The sequence below is a fragment of the Etheostoma spectabile genome, chromosome 24 (genome assembly GCF_008692095.1).
Source record: "Etheostoma spectabile isolate EspeVRDwgs_2016 chromosome 24, UIUC_Espe_1.0, whole genome shotgun sequence".
Lineage (NCBI taxonomy): Eukaryota > Metazoa > Chordata > Actinopteri > Perciformes > Percidae > Etheostoma > Etheostoma spectabile.
Window position 1 is genome coordinate 11,766,329 of NC_045756.1, and position 15,534 is coordinate 11,781,862.

The 15,534-nt window shown below is 41.7% G+C and overlaps 1 protein-coding gene across 5 annotated transcripts in view; it reads right to left on the reverse strand.

Annotated features, from left to right (window-relative positions):
- The window catches only part of si:ch73-383l1.1 (receptor tyrosine-protein kinase erbB-4), a 252,376-nt gene that overhangs the window by 62,912 nt on the left and 173,930 nt on the right, over positions 1–15,534 (reverse strand). For all 5 annotated transcript variants that reach the window (XM_032506281.1, XM_032506280.1, XM_032506283.1 and 2 more), the window contains 9 exons: positions 10,851–10,985; positions 9,304–9,369; positions 6,925–7,043; positions 6,041–6,182; positions 5,277–5,390; positions 3,083–3,209; positions 2,806–2,879; positions 1,832–1,922; positions 152–357 (listed from right to left, as the gene is read on the reverse strand). In XM_032506281.1, coding sequence (XP_032362172.1) covers positions 152–357; positions 1,832–1,922; positions 2,806–2,879; positions 3,083–3,209; positions 5,277–5,390; positions 6,041–6,182; positions 6,925–7,043; positions 9,304–9,369; positions 10,851–10,985 — 1,074 coding nt within the window. The remainder of the gene's footprint in view (positions 1–151; positions 358–1,831; positions 1,923–2,805; positions 2,880–3,082; positions 3,210–5,276; positions 5,391–6,040; positions 6,183–6,924; positions 7,044–9,303; positions 9,370–10,850; positions 10,986–15,534) is intronic.

Sequence of the window (15,534 nt, forward strand, 5' to 3'; positions counted from 1 at the left end):
AGGAACCAAAAATTCCTGTCATGTATTTCCCTTAAAATGAGCTTTACTTGAATTTAAAAATGTTCCATCTAAAACACTATAACCATCTTAAGATGTTGCGATATTGACTAAACCACCCTCAGAATGTGCATTTTTTTTATGGACTACTTACTGCATTCCTTTGGATCTCGGTTGTTGCGGATGAGGACTTTCTGGCTCGAGGTCCTAAAGAGAGACGTCCAGTTGACGGTGTTGTAGAAGCACAGGCGGCTGTTGTTGAAGATGTATACGTTTCCGGCGCTGATCTCGTCCAGCGACTGGAACTGAAGCGATGAGATCCAACGCTGCTTCAAGATCAACAGAGAAATGCCGCTTCCACTACAGGAGAAAAGAAAAAAAGATTGAAGACATCATGAGAAAAGAAGAAGAAGATGGAAGTAGTGGTAAAGAAAAAGAGGGGGAAATGAACAGAGATTTGAAGACAGAAGTGAGAAAGGGGCTGTCAAAAAATGAGCAGAAACCAAAGAAGAGTGGATTCCAGAGAATGAGACAGGGTGCCGACCAGAGGAACAGAAGGAAGGAGAACAAGAAGAGAAAGAAGCCGACAGAGAGACGATTGAAGAAGAAGTGAAGAGCACGACAGGGGAGTGACAATGTTTTTAAAAAGTAAAAATGGGGAAAACTGAGGAGAAAGACAAGAAGCATAGCGCAAGGAAACAGGCCTAATCAAAGCTGCATGACAGCAACGCTTCAAAGAGCCTCTGTGCAGAACAACATGGGCCAGTGGCTCATTAGCCCCAACAGCAGCCATCCAAACACAGTAAAAAACAGCAAGAAAGAGAAAGACATTCTTAGCAAAGACAGCTTATAATATGAGCATGTCATCTGCGTAGAAATAAAATGGCCCATGTAATGTAATTTGAGTTGTTAAAATGTGTGTTTTTCTACACTTTCACAACGCTGTTAAAATGTTTACTCTTAATGTATGTTGATGTAATGCTGTGTCATTTAGCCAGGGATGTAGTATCTTGAGACTCAAGATGCTTTTCTGTTGTCTCAGACTTGTCTTGGGCTCGTTTGGATTTGGACTCAGACTTGTCTTGGACTCGGCCGATGGACTCGTCCAATATTCTAGTTGGTGTCAATTGAGTCCAGCACTATATGCTTTTGTTCTAAAGCAACTTCCTACTTCAAAACAAAGTCATTAATGAATCGCTCTCGTTTGGAAAACAGGTATTAGTTTAATTTGAAATCCATCTAGAACAGGTGTTGGGATTGGTCGCCTGGTATACGCCTGATTGTGTCATTTACCTCAGTCAGGTTCCAATCATTTTCATTTCGGCCAAAGACACAATGTCAGCGAGCACTTCTTTAAGACGAAAAAGTAATAAGTTCAAGAATGGCAACATTTCCATTTTATATTTTAAGTAAATAATATGGCCTAATTTGATCCTATAGTGTGTTAATCTGCACTTGCTTTTTGATTATTACAAATAATAAAACAAAATTATCTTAAAGTAGAAGACATACTGTCTCTCACATCACATACATTATGAACAGGTAAGTGAGTGGTCTGGAAGAGGATTCTTTTTTTTCTGTCTAGGTATTGACTGTCTCTCATTTGGACTCACCTTGACTTGGATTCAAACGTTTTTGGAATCGGTCTTGACTCAGTCTCGACTAGTCTTGGACTTGTCTTGGACTTGTCTTGGACTCAACAAAAGTGGACTTGACTACAGCCATGCATTTAGGATGCTATATTTTTAACAGGTCCCCTTTTGAATGAACCACAAAGTTCAAAGATAGTGTCAAACATGTGTCTAAAGTGCGAAAAGGTAACATTAATACATACCTGTAAAGAGATCTACCCCCAATGGTTGCCAGGCTTGAAAAAACACTCAGATCTGTCATGTTCTCCGGCCAAGACTGGATGTTGAGATAACCTAAAGAGAAGAACTAATTAGTAGCTACGATTAATCAACCCATTTCAAGTAATAATAATAATAATAAATTGAATTTGTATAGCGCTTTTCCCAAGCTCAAAGTCGCTTTACAGAGTAGAAACAGTGTAACAACAAAAAAAAAAACTAAGGATAGGCAGAACAGAAAAGATGGGTCTTTAGACGGGACTGAAAAATGGTGAGGGACTCAGAGATGCGGATCTCATGGGGGAGGGAGTTCCAGAGCCTGGGAGTTGCCTGGAAAAGGCTCTGTCCCCAAAACTGCGGAGCTTTGACTTGGGGAAGTAATCCTCACGTCTATTTATTTCACATGAAAAGGAAAAATTTGATGAAATAATAAAAAGAGGAAATCAAAGTAATTTTGTTGCCTTCATTCATAGGTCATGGAGCTGCACCGCCTGCATGAAGTTAAAGCAAGAATCCATTCTTTGTAAAGGAGAAAAGTGCTCAGAGAAGACAATATTAAATTAAAAGGTAAAAGAATTGAGTCGATATCCTGCACAATCTGTTCGGTTGCACTTGCCTTTAATGACAGATTACATCAAATCAGTATCTTACATTAAAGGGATAGACCAGGAAAATGGCTGGGATAGACTGGCCATTTCTCTTTCTTATTGCTTGGCGTTTCATTATGAAAATGCAGTTTCCCCCCATCAGCTGTTTGGCTCAACCGCAAAGCGCAGTTTAATATGACAAAAGGCTTTGTATATGTGGTATTGCTCATCCCTTAAGGCCTCCAATAGTTGTGAATAAATACACACTCACGCACACGCGCATACACACACACACACACACACACACACACACAAGTACATTGTTTTGTTGAGTACATTTTTCCAAGGTGGCCCCAGTGAGGCAGTCTCACCCGTGATCTCTTTTACAGTGCGGAACACGTTTAGACGCTCAGGGTCCAAAGGTCCAATTCCGTGATACATGTCCCTGAAGAGAGACACAGGCAAGTGAATACCACCTTTATCAAAAATAATATTCATGCACTGCTATCATGTGGCCATGTTTATGAATTAGAACTACTATAAAACAAAGAGAAGTAGCAGACAAGACAGCAGAAAACATAACCTACGGTTAAGTACCAAAAACAACCTTTGAAAGCATTGTATGTGAGGTTTCAAGCTGTCACTCACCCTTTAATGCCCGTAATGAGGAAGATAAGGTTGCCGTTTATTTTGGTGCAGTTGACAAATTTATCAATATTGCTGGCATCCACAGTTTGAGCTGTCTGCAGGCTGCCCGTCCCTATGCCATCACACACTGAAAAAACAAATGCAAACACACAATCACGCATTTCTGAAATCGCTTTAGGTGTGAATTAGCTACTGTTGTGTCTATTCAAAGTGTCCTTATACAGCAAAGACCTCCGTTTGAGAAACTACTATTAGCTATTTGTCGCGTTAATTCTTTACACTCTGTTACGAAAATATAACCCCGCTTTGGTGCAAAGGCAAGGCCACGAACCCTCTCCATGCATTGGAATTCTTTTGATGAAAGCATGGGCCAATCCACAGCCAATTCCTCTCTATAATGAATTCATTACATCTGCATTAATTACACATGCGGTCTGGTGTGTGAGCCAAGTATTTCTGACAGAGGCGGAGGAGATGATGAATAAGGCTTGCATTAAGTGGTGTAACCAGTTTTTGATAGTGATTTATACCAGCCAATTCCATATCTGAAATGTTAATTTGTTATCATTTCCCCCAGTTCCATGGGCTATCCCTCATTAATCCCTCCGTGCCGCATGAAGATGTAATCAAGAGATTAGCCGATCAATGGATGCCACGGCACATACATGAAGCCTGGAGGAACACACTTCTGTGCAGATCAGTTACCTTTGTGAGAACAATATGATGAAGAGGCTAAGCCGCTGTATTGAACTGAAGTAATGCCGCTTAATTTCCCATTAGGTGTTTCAGGCATTCAGCTGACACTCGCACAAAATGAGTTGTAATTACTGAGCAGGTAACAGCAGTTTCTCCTTATGTGATCATTTCATGTTAATTAACACGTGGGGATCAAATGTGACCTTTATTTATCCATTTGTCATTTTAATTCTCCCATATGTAATGAGCTATTCAGTGGATATGCCCGGCAGTAACACGAGAAGGGGGCAAAATGAGTAGCATGTAGCCACAGTTCATCCCTTTAAATAATGCATAAATGCTTGCATAACACGCTTAAGAATATTTTGGGAATAAGTCATCCGTAAATGCATCCGTTTTAAATCAACAAGATAGACGCTTTTGAGAATACTAAATCTAGTTATAATCTGGCTGGAGGGGAAAATGTATCCTAGAATTAACGAGTGTATGACGATAAAATGTTGATATTTTGGTGGGTACACTAGAACAAAATAAATCAGCTGTAAGTTTATTCAGTGTAATATAAAAAAGCTAAGCTGGCTCCCGTAAAAACAAATTACGTTTCCTATAAAGCTTTTTAAGTAATATTGTGGGCTACTGTTGATCCAGTATCATCACTGTTAGCATAAAGCCATTAGATTAAAATGGTTTAAGTGCATTAGCTCTTGTACATACAGTAAATGTAGTGCAGTAGACCAAGAAGTGGGGGAAGCAGGAAGAATAAATAGCTATATAAAAACCTGTGATTATAACTTCTACCTTATACAATGAAAGATGGGTAAATATCTGTCTGTTGTCAGTGTGCTTCTAGGACACATTTGACAATCTCACAAGACAACAGTCACCAGTTATTGGTAGTGCGGGCAATCATCAACACATCACCATTCCTAGTTTCTTCCAAATTGAACCAACGATGGCAGTTAAGAGTTACAAGTGTCAAACTTTGAACGGTGTAACCATCAGACCAAACAAATCAACATATGAACGCTTCACTTTCCCAATTTTTTTGAAAAAGCACACCAGTAGCCTTGGATATATGGAAGTTAAAACATTTGACCTCTTATCCTAGTAACTTGTGACCAATGGCAGCTGGTAAATGATTTAATAGTCAATCAATCAGCTTTTTCGGCAGGATAATGAATATGGAAGTTATCCTTCTGCATAACTAGCAACCCAGCTACATCTATTACTAAGAGCAACGGAAGAATGGTAACGAAAAAAGCAACAAGCATGAATGAGGTTGACAAAACTGTCAACTTTTAGATATGAACAGTATATCTGCATATCTTTTGTTTCCTAATGTGTAGCAAAATATCAAGTTACCAAAAGACAAAGACATTTCTTTCGAAAATATGAACCTGGAACGACAAACACTGGCCAGTCTCATGCACAGTCCATTTTGTTATTCTGCCTAGGGCAAAGTGAAAAGTGGTGTTCATGACAACATGCCATGGCTTACCTTTAGGACAGATGTCGGTACAGGGAATGCACATTTTAATGCGGTTCTCCTCCACTTCCATCTTGTTGCTGGGACACGCTCTGACACAGGAGCTGTGGTCCACCACGAAATTATCTGACAGTGGCACAGAAAGAGTGTCAGTTGACTTCAGTTGACCACATACCATTTTGTTATGTTTATATCATGAAGAATCGCAGAAATGAAGGTGTCGCATTTACTCAGAATAAAAAATTCCCGGAAAGACCCTTCTAATGGCGAGAAATTGATTGTATTTTAATCACGTTTGTATAATGATCAAAACTAATGGTCTGGGGCTATATTGCTTAGAAAAGGTAATGAATCAAATTAGTACTTGGGAGCGGCAGTGGAGAAGTGTGACTGGTGTATGCTCATTTGATGATCAGTGGAACCTGAATAAGCAATCTGTTGATGTAGTTTGACTTTTAATGCAGGCTCGCTGAATTACTGCTGCAACCTGATTCCATGTATGTGAAAACAAAGAAGTATGATTTGCTTTCTTTTCTGCCAGAAGCCAAAACAGATGGTAGGGCATCTAGTTGATTGAGATGAACAATTTATTTGAGTTTGAGTAATTTCTCTCGACTTGAAGTAGGATGGATGGGAGGATAAATGCTTATTCAATAGACACAGTCTATATAACTTCATTATGAGCATCATTATGAGCATCTGTGTTCCTGCAGTGTTACAGTGACTACATCTATTGCAGCAGCTTGAATGTGCATTATAACATGAAGCAGACTTACGTGGGCATTTCTTGACACAAAAAGCTCCATAGGTGTACTTGGCTCTGGGGTTGTGCTCTAACTGAAAAGAAGTGGGGTTGTACACAAACGGCTGAGGGCACTGGGTCACGCATGCTCCGCTGTCGTTGAAATTGGTGCAGGCCTGCATAAAACACATAACCACAGTCAGCTGAGAGACAGAGGGTATTAGCCAGATTTTCCCATGGGGTTGCATGGACTGTAACACAGTGAGGTAAGACGCAGGGGAGGGTAGGGATTTTCTTACATAAGTCACTGTGAGCGAAAGCATTTCATTTTTACGTTGGATCGCAACGCGCAGATGCGGCAGCCGTCCATTGTCTCTTTGAATGCCAAATGGGAGAAAAATTGGAGCCATTGATCCACAGCCATGATGTAAATGGTAAAATGTTTTCCCATAAACCTCTTAAGTGTCTTGTCGTCTGTGGCCACAGGCTGAAACGGCAGTAATTGAATTGGATGAGCCTTTTCCGTGAATTACAACCACAATATCATCTCTGTCAGCATGCGCCCGCGTGTCGCGCGCGCGCAGGTTTGCGAATAGGAGGAAGTCGAGGTGATAAAAGGGATACTAATTGGAACACTGAATCACCAATTTGTTCATTGAAGAGCGCCGTTGCGGAAAGACTTTTACAGCCCCCGTAAAATGACAAACAATTTATCAGCCTGGTAAACAAAGTGGATTATTTTCAAGCAGGGGAGGATGACAAACAGATGTTGCACAAGAAGACACATGGAATGGAGGATGATGAAGAGGACGAGGTTAGAAATCTGTGACTGTGTAAGGCAGAAATAAGAGGGGAAATGTAAAAGATAGAGAGAAGAAAGAAAGAAGGAGCAACAGAATGTGTGTGTTTGTGACGTACGAAGCAGTCCGTGTCCTTGGGGCCCAAGCAGCCGCCGGCACACTCGCGATGGCAGCAGTCGCTGACGTAAGGCCCGAAGCAACGACCGTCACACTGCTCTGCACACACTGTCTTTGTCACTGCCCAGGAAGTGAAAAGACAGAATTTTAAAGGTCTGACACACATAGTCACACTCATAAAAACAGACAATACCACCACCCTCAACCCTCCTCTCGTGTTACAGACAATAGTCGGATGTGGAATTCCAGCAGAAACAAAGGAGGGGCTTCAGCAGCCTAAAGGTCAGACGAGTGGGTTCGTGTCCACGAGGTTACTGGCTTGACTGCCCAGACGGAGTATAAGAAACATGGAGCAGTAGTCTCCTCTTTCAACAGCTACTCTGGAGGTGCCCTTGAACGAGCCTCTTATCCTCCAACCCGCTACTGCGGCTCTCAATAGCGCTTGTTCTTGGCCGCTCCCAGGCACGCATCTAAAGTGGTGTGTCGCTGAGAGAGACTCAGTTGGTTTTTCCCTGGCTAAATAAAGTTTGAAAAAATAAGTTCATGGACCTCGCTGATTCAATATATTTGAAGTTATACAATGGGTGTTTTCTGCCAAGTGGACCGATGGGCCATAGACACCTTCCAACTGTGCTGATAATTCCCAGAAAGCCTGTTTGTTGCTACGCCAACTCGTATGGTAACCATGGAAATATTAACTCCTTTTCCTGCGTTGTTATTGCAAAACTAATTCAAAGGAAAGCTGTAACAGCAGTATTATTAGCACAGTACAAATACTTGGATGTGGCTTGTGCCCTTTGCATCACAGTTGCTCCAATACTTGTGCTAAAGAACAGCTTTCCACACATTAGTGGTGGAGGAGGAGATACACCAGCCAGCGAGTCAGCAGGAGCTTGAAGCTGAGGCATTAAAAGCTGTTGGGCTCACTCGCTGCTGTGTTGGGAACATAATGATGCAGTAGTGAAAAAAACAAGGCCCTGTAGTCTATTAGTCTGTGTTAGTCTGAGAAAAACAGGCCAGTCCCCCGCTAGGTTTTGAATACACGAGCAGAACAGTAGAACTGCAATTATGCAGAGCACTTACATTTCTCTTTTACATTACTATTGTTTTTTGTTATGTTTTTCATCGAGAACTCCTCCTACCACGGCTACATGAAATACTGTAACACCGACGGAAATGAATTACCTTTCCATGTTTATTATTTAATATATTGAACTCGAGAATCATTTTAGTATTTGAGCCAAATAATATAAGGAGAGAAAAAAAAGAAAAATAGACGTGTACCCAAGTGCTCACACCGCCCAAACCTATCAAATATGTGCAAAAACAGATTATGGCAGATTATAGATTATTTTAAAGCAGACTCTACACTATCCTGAATATTCTTCCACCATTCTGTTAATACTGTCACTCTGCCCTAAACTAATAAGGGATGAAACAGAGTTGCATTAACCTAGACTAATGTAAATAAGTAATTAATAAATAATTGTAGGGAAATACTGTGGTTTCCTATTTTTCTGAGAAAAATATTAATAATACATTTTATTTGTAATGCACTTTACATTTAAGACAAACCTCAAAGTGCTAAAAGGAAAAAGAAGCACTCAGACATATTATTACCAGCCTTGTGTTTGTGTGTTCAAATTGAGATCTTGAGTAGGCATGCAGTTAGCCTAGCTTAGCAAAAATACTAAAGGTAAGAAATACCCATCTAACAATGCACACACAACACACACACCCAGACACAAACACACAATCCTGCTTGTGCTACAACTTTCCTTTTCTACCTTTTAAATATCCTGTGTAAAATAAAAATGCCTTTCTTTTATTTTAATTGAAAAACTTTAATGATTTACCTTTTTTATTATTTCTTCTTTAAATTTAAATGACTTTTCAGAGTACTGTGGCTGTGGTCCTATTACAGATAGGTACAAAAACGACAAGGGGAGCATAAAATAGATCTTGTACAGCAAATGGGGTGAGATGTAGGTTTTTGAAAAACCTACTGAGAATAACAGCATTGCAGCCTTTTAGCAGGTTAGTCATTAGGCTGGAGTAATTCACTGGTCACTGGCATTGATAAGACTGATCCTGCTTACATGTGCATCCCAAACCGAGGGTTGCGTACCAAACAAGACAATCTTTTGAGTTACCGTTCCACCCCCTACATTTTATTATCATATTGTTTTAGTTTTTTTTCTGAAAATGAGATATAAAGATTGACTCATGTCTGTGCAGAGCTGGAGACAGGATGAAAAAGTGAAATAGTCACTTTTCTTACAATCTTGAACTACTCCTTTAAATCAGTATCTGTAATGCCCTATTAGTTGCACCTTAGTTAGCAGGTCCAGAGTAACTAGGGGCGTGTTCTCATACTCACAGGTTTGACACTGGTCTTCCTGATGGCCCCAGCAGCGTCCGTTACATGAGCGATGACAGCGTCTGCCTGCAGAACACACACACACACACACACACACACACACACACACAACCACACACACACACACACACACACACACACAACACACACCAACCACACAGGGAAGTGTGCTTTAGAAAACTCCTCATTTCAACTCCTAAAATGTGGTTTTGACCAAATATCCACATTGGGACACAGCCACCCCCCCGCCCCCCACACATACACACCAAATGCCTAATCGTCCAGCCACGCAACCCTTAAAATTCCCCCCGACTAGTAGTGACAGATCTGTCGACTCTCCAAAGCTCATCCAACAACAGACCCAGAGCCAGACTTGTGGCCTGTACAAAACATTAGCATGAAAGACAGGCTTCTACTCCCTTCCATCAAGCGCGTGCACAGGCAAAGTGGGACCTGACAGAGCACTAACAGCGTTTGTCTGCCAGTGGCCCATCATCAAGACTTAATTGACTACGGGTTAATTACAGAGTAAGTAGAATAGTACAGCAGATTGTCACCCGGCCCCTTCAACCACTCCCACTGTGGGGTTGTTAATGTTAAATACTAACTACGGCTTGGCAAAGGGCCCCAAATTGGCAACCTCAACTCCCACTCGCTCTCTTGTCATTTTTTTGGCCCACCTCCTCTGTTCTCTGTTGCTTTTCATCCTCCTCCTCCATCTGAGCCGTCTAATCAACAAAATAGCAATGTTTTACACATGTACTTAAAAGTGTCCTCTCAAACATTTATTTTAGAGTAACCAGCTTTGCAATGCCTCTAACTCCCCGCTGGTGCCTCGAGTCAACACTATGCAGTCTGTTCTGCTCGGTCTGGAAGCAATGACCTTCATTGAGCCTTCTCATCAAAGAAAACCCCAACATTTCCCCCACTGCCTGTGTATTTGGCCGCTATTTAGGGCCTCAGCTGTCCCTATTGTTCACCCTGACATGTTTTGATACAGAGGGCATGAAGAAACTTCACTGCTTTCCCTGTCCCCTCTTTAAAATGAGCAAGAGGCTCATCCATAAATGTGCTGAAAAGTTTGAGAGAGTCTGTCTTTAACAGCCAGTTCTTCTGACACACAATGTCCGCCGGATAGCGACGCCTGTTATGTCCAAAGCAGGGGGAGTTGAGGGACTGCGGGGACCACAAAGAGGGGAACACGAGGGGAAGTGGGCAGCTTCAAACCAGCTGTCAGATTCACTGAGATTTAAAAAGAGCACAGCAGACAGCAGCTCCATAGGCCTCGCTGCAGAGCTGCTACCACACCACGACAATGGAAAGGTTCACATGTTGATCTAACACTATGTGATTTCACTTCCAAATGACTGGCAGGCAAATGGAATGAATAAAAAAAAGGGATCGGGCATGACTGCCGGTGGGGTGAGTGTGTGTACTCCTACAGTATGTTGGCATGAGGTCTGCCTTCAGAAATTAAAAAAAAAAAAAAATTGACTTTCATCCAAAGGTACTGGTTCTACTGGTTTCCACCCACGTGCGGTACTCACATCCAAGGTTGCTGTTGTTGGACGGTACCACCAGCAGCTCAGCCTGAGGGTTCTTGATAATGTCTCGCCAATGGATGGTGTCCGCATGGCACAGGAATTTGTTCTGGTCAACATAAACACCCCCATTCAGGATCTCTACAAAGGCAGACAAAAGAAAGATGGAGAAAGAAAGAAATAAGCACATCGCCGTGGAAATATAGTACATGGACACAATGACAGAAAATCAATACTTCAAGGTTAAGTCCCATCGCTCCTTTGTCTCAGAGTACCGTGGTGCATAAGGTGTTCCCTCAAGTGCATCTGAGCATGAATATAACTGCTATTGACAACTGCACAAAGTAATCCAATGCAATGTCCAAAGACAATGATGTTTCATAAAAAAACTACACAACAAATAAGTAAATGGATTCTTATGATGTAAACAAAACAAGAACTCCAAACTGTACAGCAGCGGAAATTCCTAATTATGGATTGAGTATTAAATGACTTCATTGAGCTTGAGAGGTAGACCGAGTTAATGAGTTTGAAGGTCACTGGAAGAGAGCAGATAATTGTGGTGTTAATTAAAACAAAATTGGTAAACTGGAGCAGATTCAAAGCTTTTCTCCAATCCTAATTGAGGGATACTGTTCATGAAATAAGTTTTTCGTAAATGAGGACGGTGTGGAGTTTCTATCAGAGGGTATAATGTTATAGGTAGAGCAGAGGTATTCACAGTACATTGTGCATTCCATTCATTCTGGTTGTAAAGTAAAAAAGCATTTTAAAAGATGCTTAATTTTTCTGTAGTAGTTCTATTATTATTTTCTGGCCCACATCGTCAAACGGACTCAGAGAAAATAAGGGGTCACAGCTCTATTGACCTTCTTTGCATCCCTCCATCTAAGAGAGAGCCGACACATCAAAGACAAAGGCGGAGTCCTCATCCCGCAGTCACTTAATAGCAAAAATATGTTTCTTTTCAAGGACCAGTGCCCTTAACAGATGCCTGTGCATGGAGTATGATAATAAATTCTAATCCCTCCCTGTAACTAATCCAGGTTTTCGATATGGACACAGAATGAAATGATGCTGCAGTAATCCCCACCAAGCCGTGACCTGTGGCATAAGAGAAACAACAGCCCCCATCACTGTCTCTCTCTCTCTGGGACACCAGCTGACTATATTATTTAACCCAGTTGAGGGATTTAGACACAATCACATTGCATCCCTTTCTCCTTGAATATAAAGTGGTGCTGGATTCCATGAAAGTACTTGTCATAATAAATTAAATTTAATACAAAAAAAAGTAACAATGTGGTTCAGATCAGGGCTGGATTAGCTGGAGGTAAAGAAGGGTATTATCTCCCCAGGCAGATTATTAACAGTGTATGAGTTATGCGGATGATTCAGCAGCGGAGAAGCACACGCAGGAAGCTAATCATTACCATCCGACACCCTGATTAAGGAAGTGGGCCTTGGTAGAGACGGGGACATTTATTCAAAGCCCTCTTAGAGGTGACATGGCGCTCCGTCTGCCCGCTGAATGGCCTACAGCCGCGGCTTCATGTAATCATGTTCCCGTCACAATGGACAATTTATCAGGGGGTGTTTTACATTCTTGGGCGGTGGGTGAAAAAAAAGAGACAGGCTGTGCTTTAGTCAAATAACATGTGAACCGCGCTGTCAGCAAGTCGTTTAAAAAATATGCAAAACCACAAGCAACATCCCAGGTTCAAGGGATTTCTGACATTACATGTACAGTACCAATATGCTTAATAAACATAGATTCATCAATGTGAATTTCTTTTCTCTTTACCCCAGCACTGGATTATAATCTGGTTTCCCTTGAGTCACTTTAGCGAGACACAGGGCTTTGTTGTTGCCCTGAAAAGTGTACAGTGTCACTTCATTCCTCAAAAGATCCTTCAACAGACAGCCGTTTGGTACACAACTTACTTAGCACAGTAGGAAAAACAGAAAAAGGTTGAGTGGGAACATGCAGGTTCCCACGCACACAGTCTCACAAAGACAGCGATTTAATGTGAATCACTATATCTGGCCATTGCTCAGACCAGACATTTGTTTGGGTGTCTTTTCAACATGGTTGAACACTTAATGAAGGATAAGAGCTCTCCTTTGCTCAGCAATTAACTCTTACTACACCTGACTGGAAGAACGCAACACTAGCTGGATATTCATTATATGTACGGCAGCCTCGGCCACAGCGTGTTGATGGTTCCTGTGCTACGTAGAAGTGCTTTGAGCAGTCTTTAAGACTAGAAAGAAAAACACGTTCCATTAATATTTAGCTTTCTAGAATTTGAAACTTACAGTATAACAATGACAAAATAAGACAGCAAACATTTTTCATAACTTTTTTTTAGGTCATAATTTCTACATTTCGTGGTATGACAGATAGCAATTCATTTTGCTGTTTTATGGGGGAGCCGTCTCTCTGTTCCAGCCACCTAGCACTGGCCCAAATGCTCTTTTAAGTGCTTGTGTCCAGATCCCGTCTGCTCGCTGAGAGACAAATTGCCACCTCTGCTGTCCATCCAGGCAAGGGCACTAACTCTTCCAGTGGGATGACAAGCCTGCATGGCGTGGTCATTCATTGACGCGCGACAGTCCTGCGCCGCCGTCGCCGCCACCACCCACCCCTCCTTTCCACTCCTCTCAAGTACCCCCACCTCCACGCTTCGATCTTTCCATCAGGTCGGGAGATCTACAGCCGACCATCTGCCACCACAGCCCTCCCTCCGCCCTATCCCCACACCATCCTCACGGCTGTGAATTACGAGGTAGTCATAAAAGCTATTGTCCTGCATCAGAGCAAAGGGAGGAGGGGGGGGGGAGGGGTGAAACGTAGAGAGGGAAGTAGTAGAGGGAGATATGGGGAGAACATGAAACGAGAGAAACCAAGGTTATTGCTAAGACTAACACAATGAATTACGATTAAAAACATGCATTCAAAGTAACCGTTTTCTTTTATATAAATCAACTTTTGGGGAGACAATGTCCAAGGGATTTGCTCAAAAAAAGCTCTGAGATGCAGCTCTAAGAACATGGTTTCCGATGATCTTTCCTTTGCTTTACGGGAAGTGGTGTATTCAGTGTATTTATTGATTACGATTGGTCAAAACTAATGCCTTGCAATAGCATAGACGTTAACGGGTGCCACAGGTGAACTTTAAAGTGCTCAAGTTTAGACAGGGCCCTTGTGCAGGGCTGAATCTCATGTCCCTTATTTGTCAGCTCCTCGGTCTTCGGCTGAACCGGAAGCTGTTCAGTCCCTCCTCGGTGAAGGCTGTCTCAAAGCTCTTATTTCTGCCCCGAGGACCGGGCATCAAGGAGGGATCATTGAGGAGCTATAGGTGGGGATGCATGAGAGCAGCCTTCCCGGAAGTTGTGAAGCTGAAGGAGTTGCTAACTCCGCCCAAACAGCTGACAAATTCATGTGACGCTTCAGAGGAAAAGACGTATTGTGACATTAGCTCGTCTCCTCTCTCCTCCCATGATTTCCTTGCGTCTCTCCCTTGCCTCCTCGGTGGGAGGGACTAAGACTCGAGGAAGGGAAGCAAGTGGAGGAGTCGGGGACACAATTTAAGCAACATAAGAAGCAGCTCATGTTTTATATGGACTTCAAGAAAGTCTGCTCCAAGTGTAAACTTTGCAAGACTAGGGAAAAGTGTAACAGATGTAAAATTTGATAAATCTTATGCATGAAGTCAAACTAATGCTCTAATGCAAGCAACACTATTTTTATTATTTCAGCCTTATCCATAGGCCTCACCTAAACTGGAACGTACCATTTGCTAATAAAGAAGTAGGGTGAGATGTGAGGGGTATGCTTGCCCTTAAACAACGGCAAGCATAAAAAGGCTACACAATACTGAACAAAGATATGATGCAAAGTAGAAATGCCATACAGAGGTTAACATACTGGTACTGTACTGTTGCCATCTTAAGGTATGAACACACAAGCAAATCAACTTGACTACAGTATATATACTATATTCCAGCCAATCACAGCTTTGAATCGGCAAGATCTCCACCTGTTCATCATTAAACAGAAAGCATGCAGATAGAAGGTACAGGCAGTACAAACGTCTGCGAAAAAAGGCTGTGTCAATTTTTACAGACTTTAAAGAAAGCTTATTTGTTGCTCTAGCTGTCTGTACGGTGTCTTGTTGACTTCTGTCTGTATAGTTCAACCCGTACTAATGTCTTGCTGTTTCCGGTTGCTCTGGTCTAAAATAATCTGGCCAAAGGACAACAGTTGGAAATTAGCCGTCTGGCTAAAAATGGCACATTTACAGAAATGTTGATTGATGTGTGTTGTCCTTAATAAAATAAGGAATCATAATTGGCTAATGTAAAAGAAATGGAACAAATGAAAAGTAAATCACTGTTTGGTCACAGCTGGTAGACCACGCTACCAATGGCGAGGGGTCTCATGTAGACATTGGTATGTTGTAATGGGTCACAAGCTAAATTGCTTAGAAACCGCTGGTTTAAATTACAACCAGAGTACAGTTTGTCAAAATAAAAAGATTATCCTTTGACTTGGGTGATTGCATCTTTGTATCTTTATCATTGTCAAATGATTAATGCTGATGTAGTGCCAATTATTTGTACAGTGCACTAACATTAACTATTTAAAGGGAAAAACACTGGTCGGAAATGAGCATCTGAACACTTG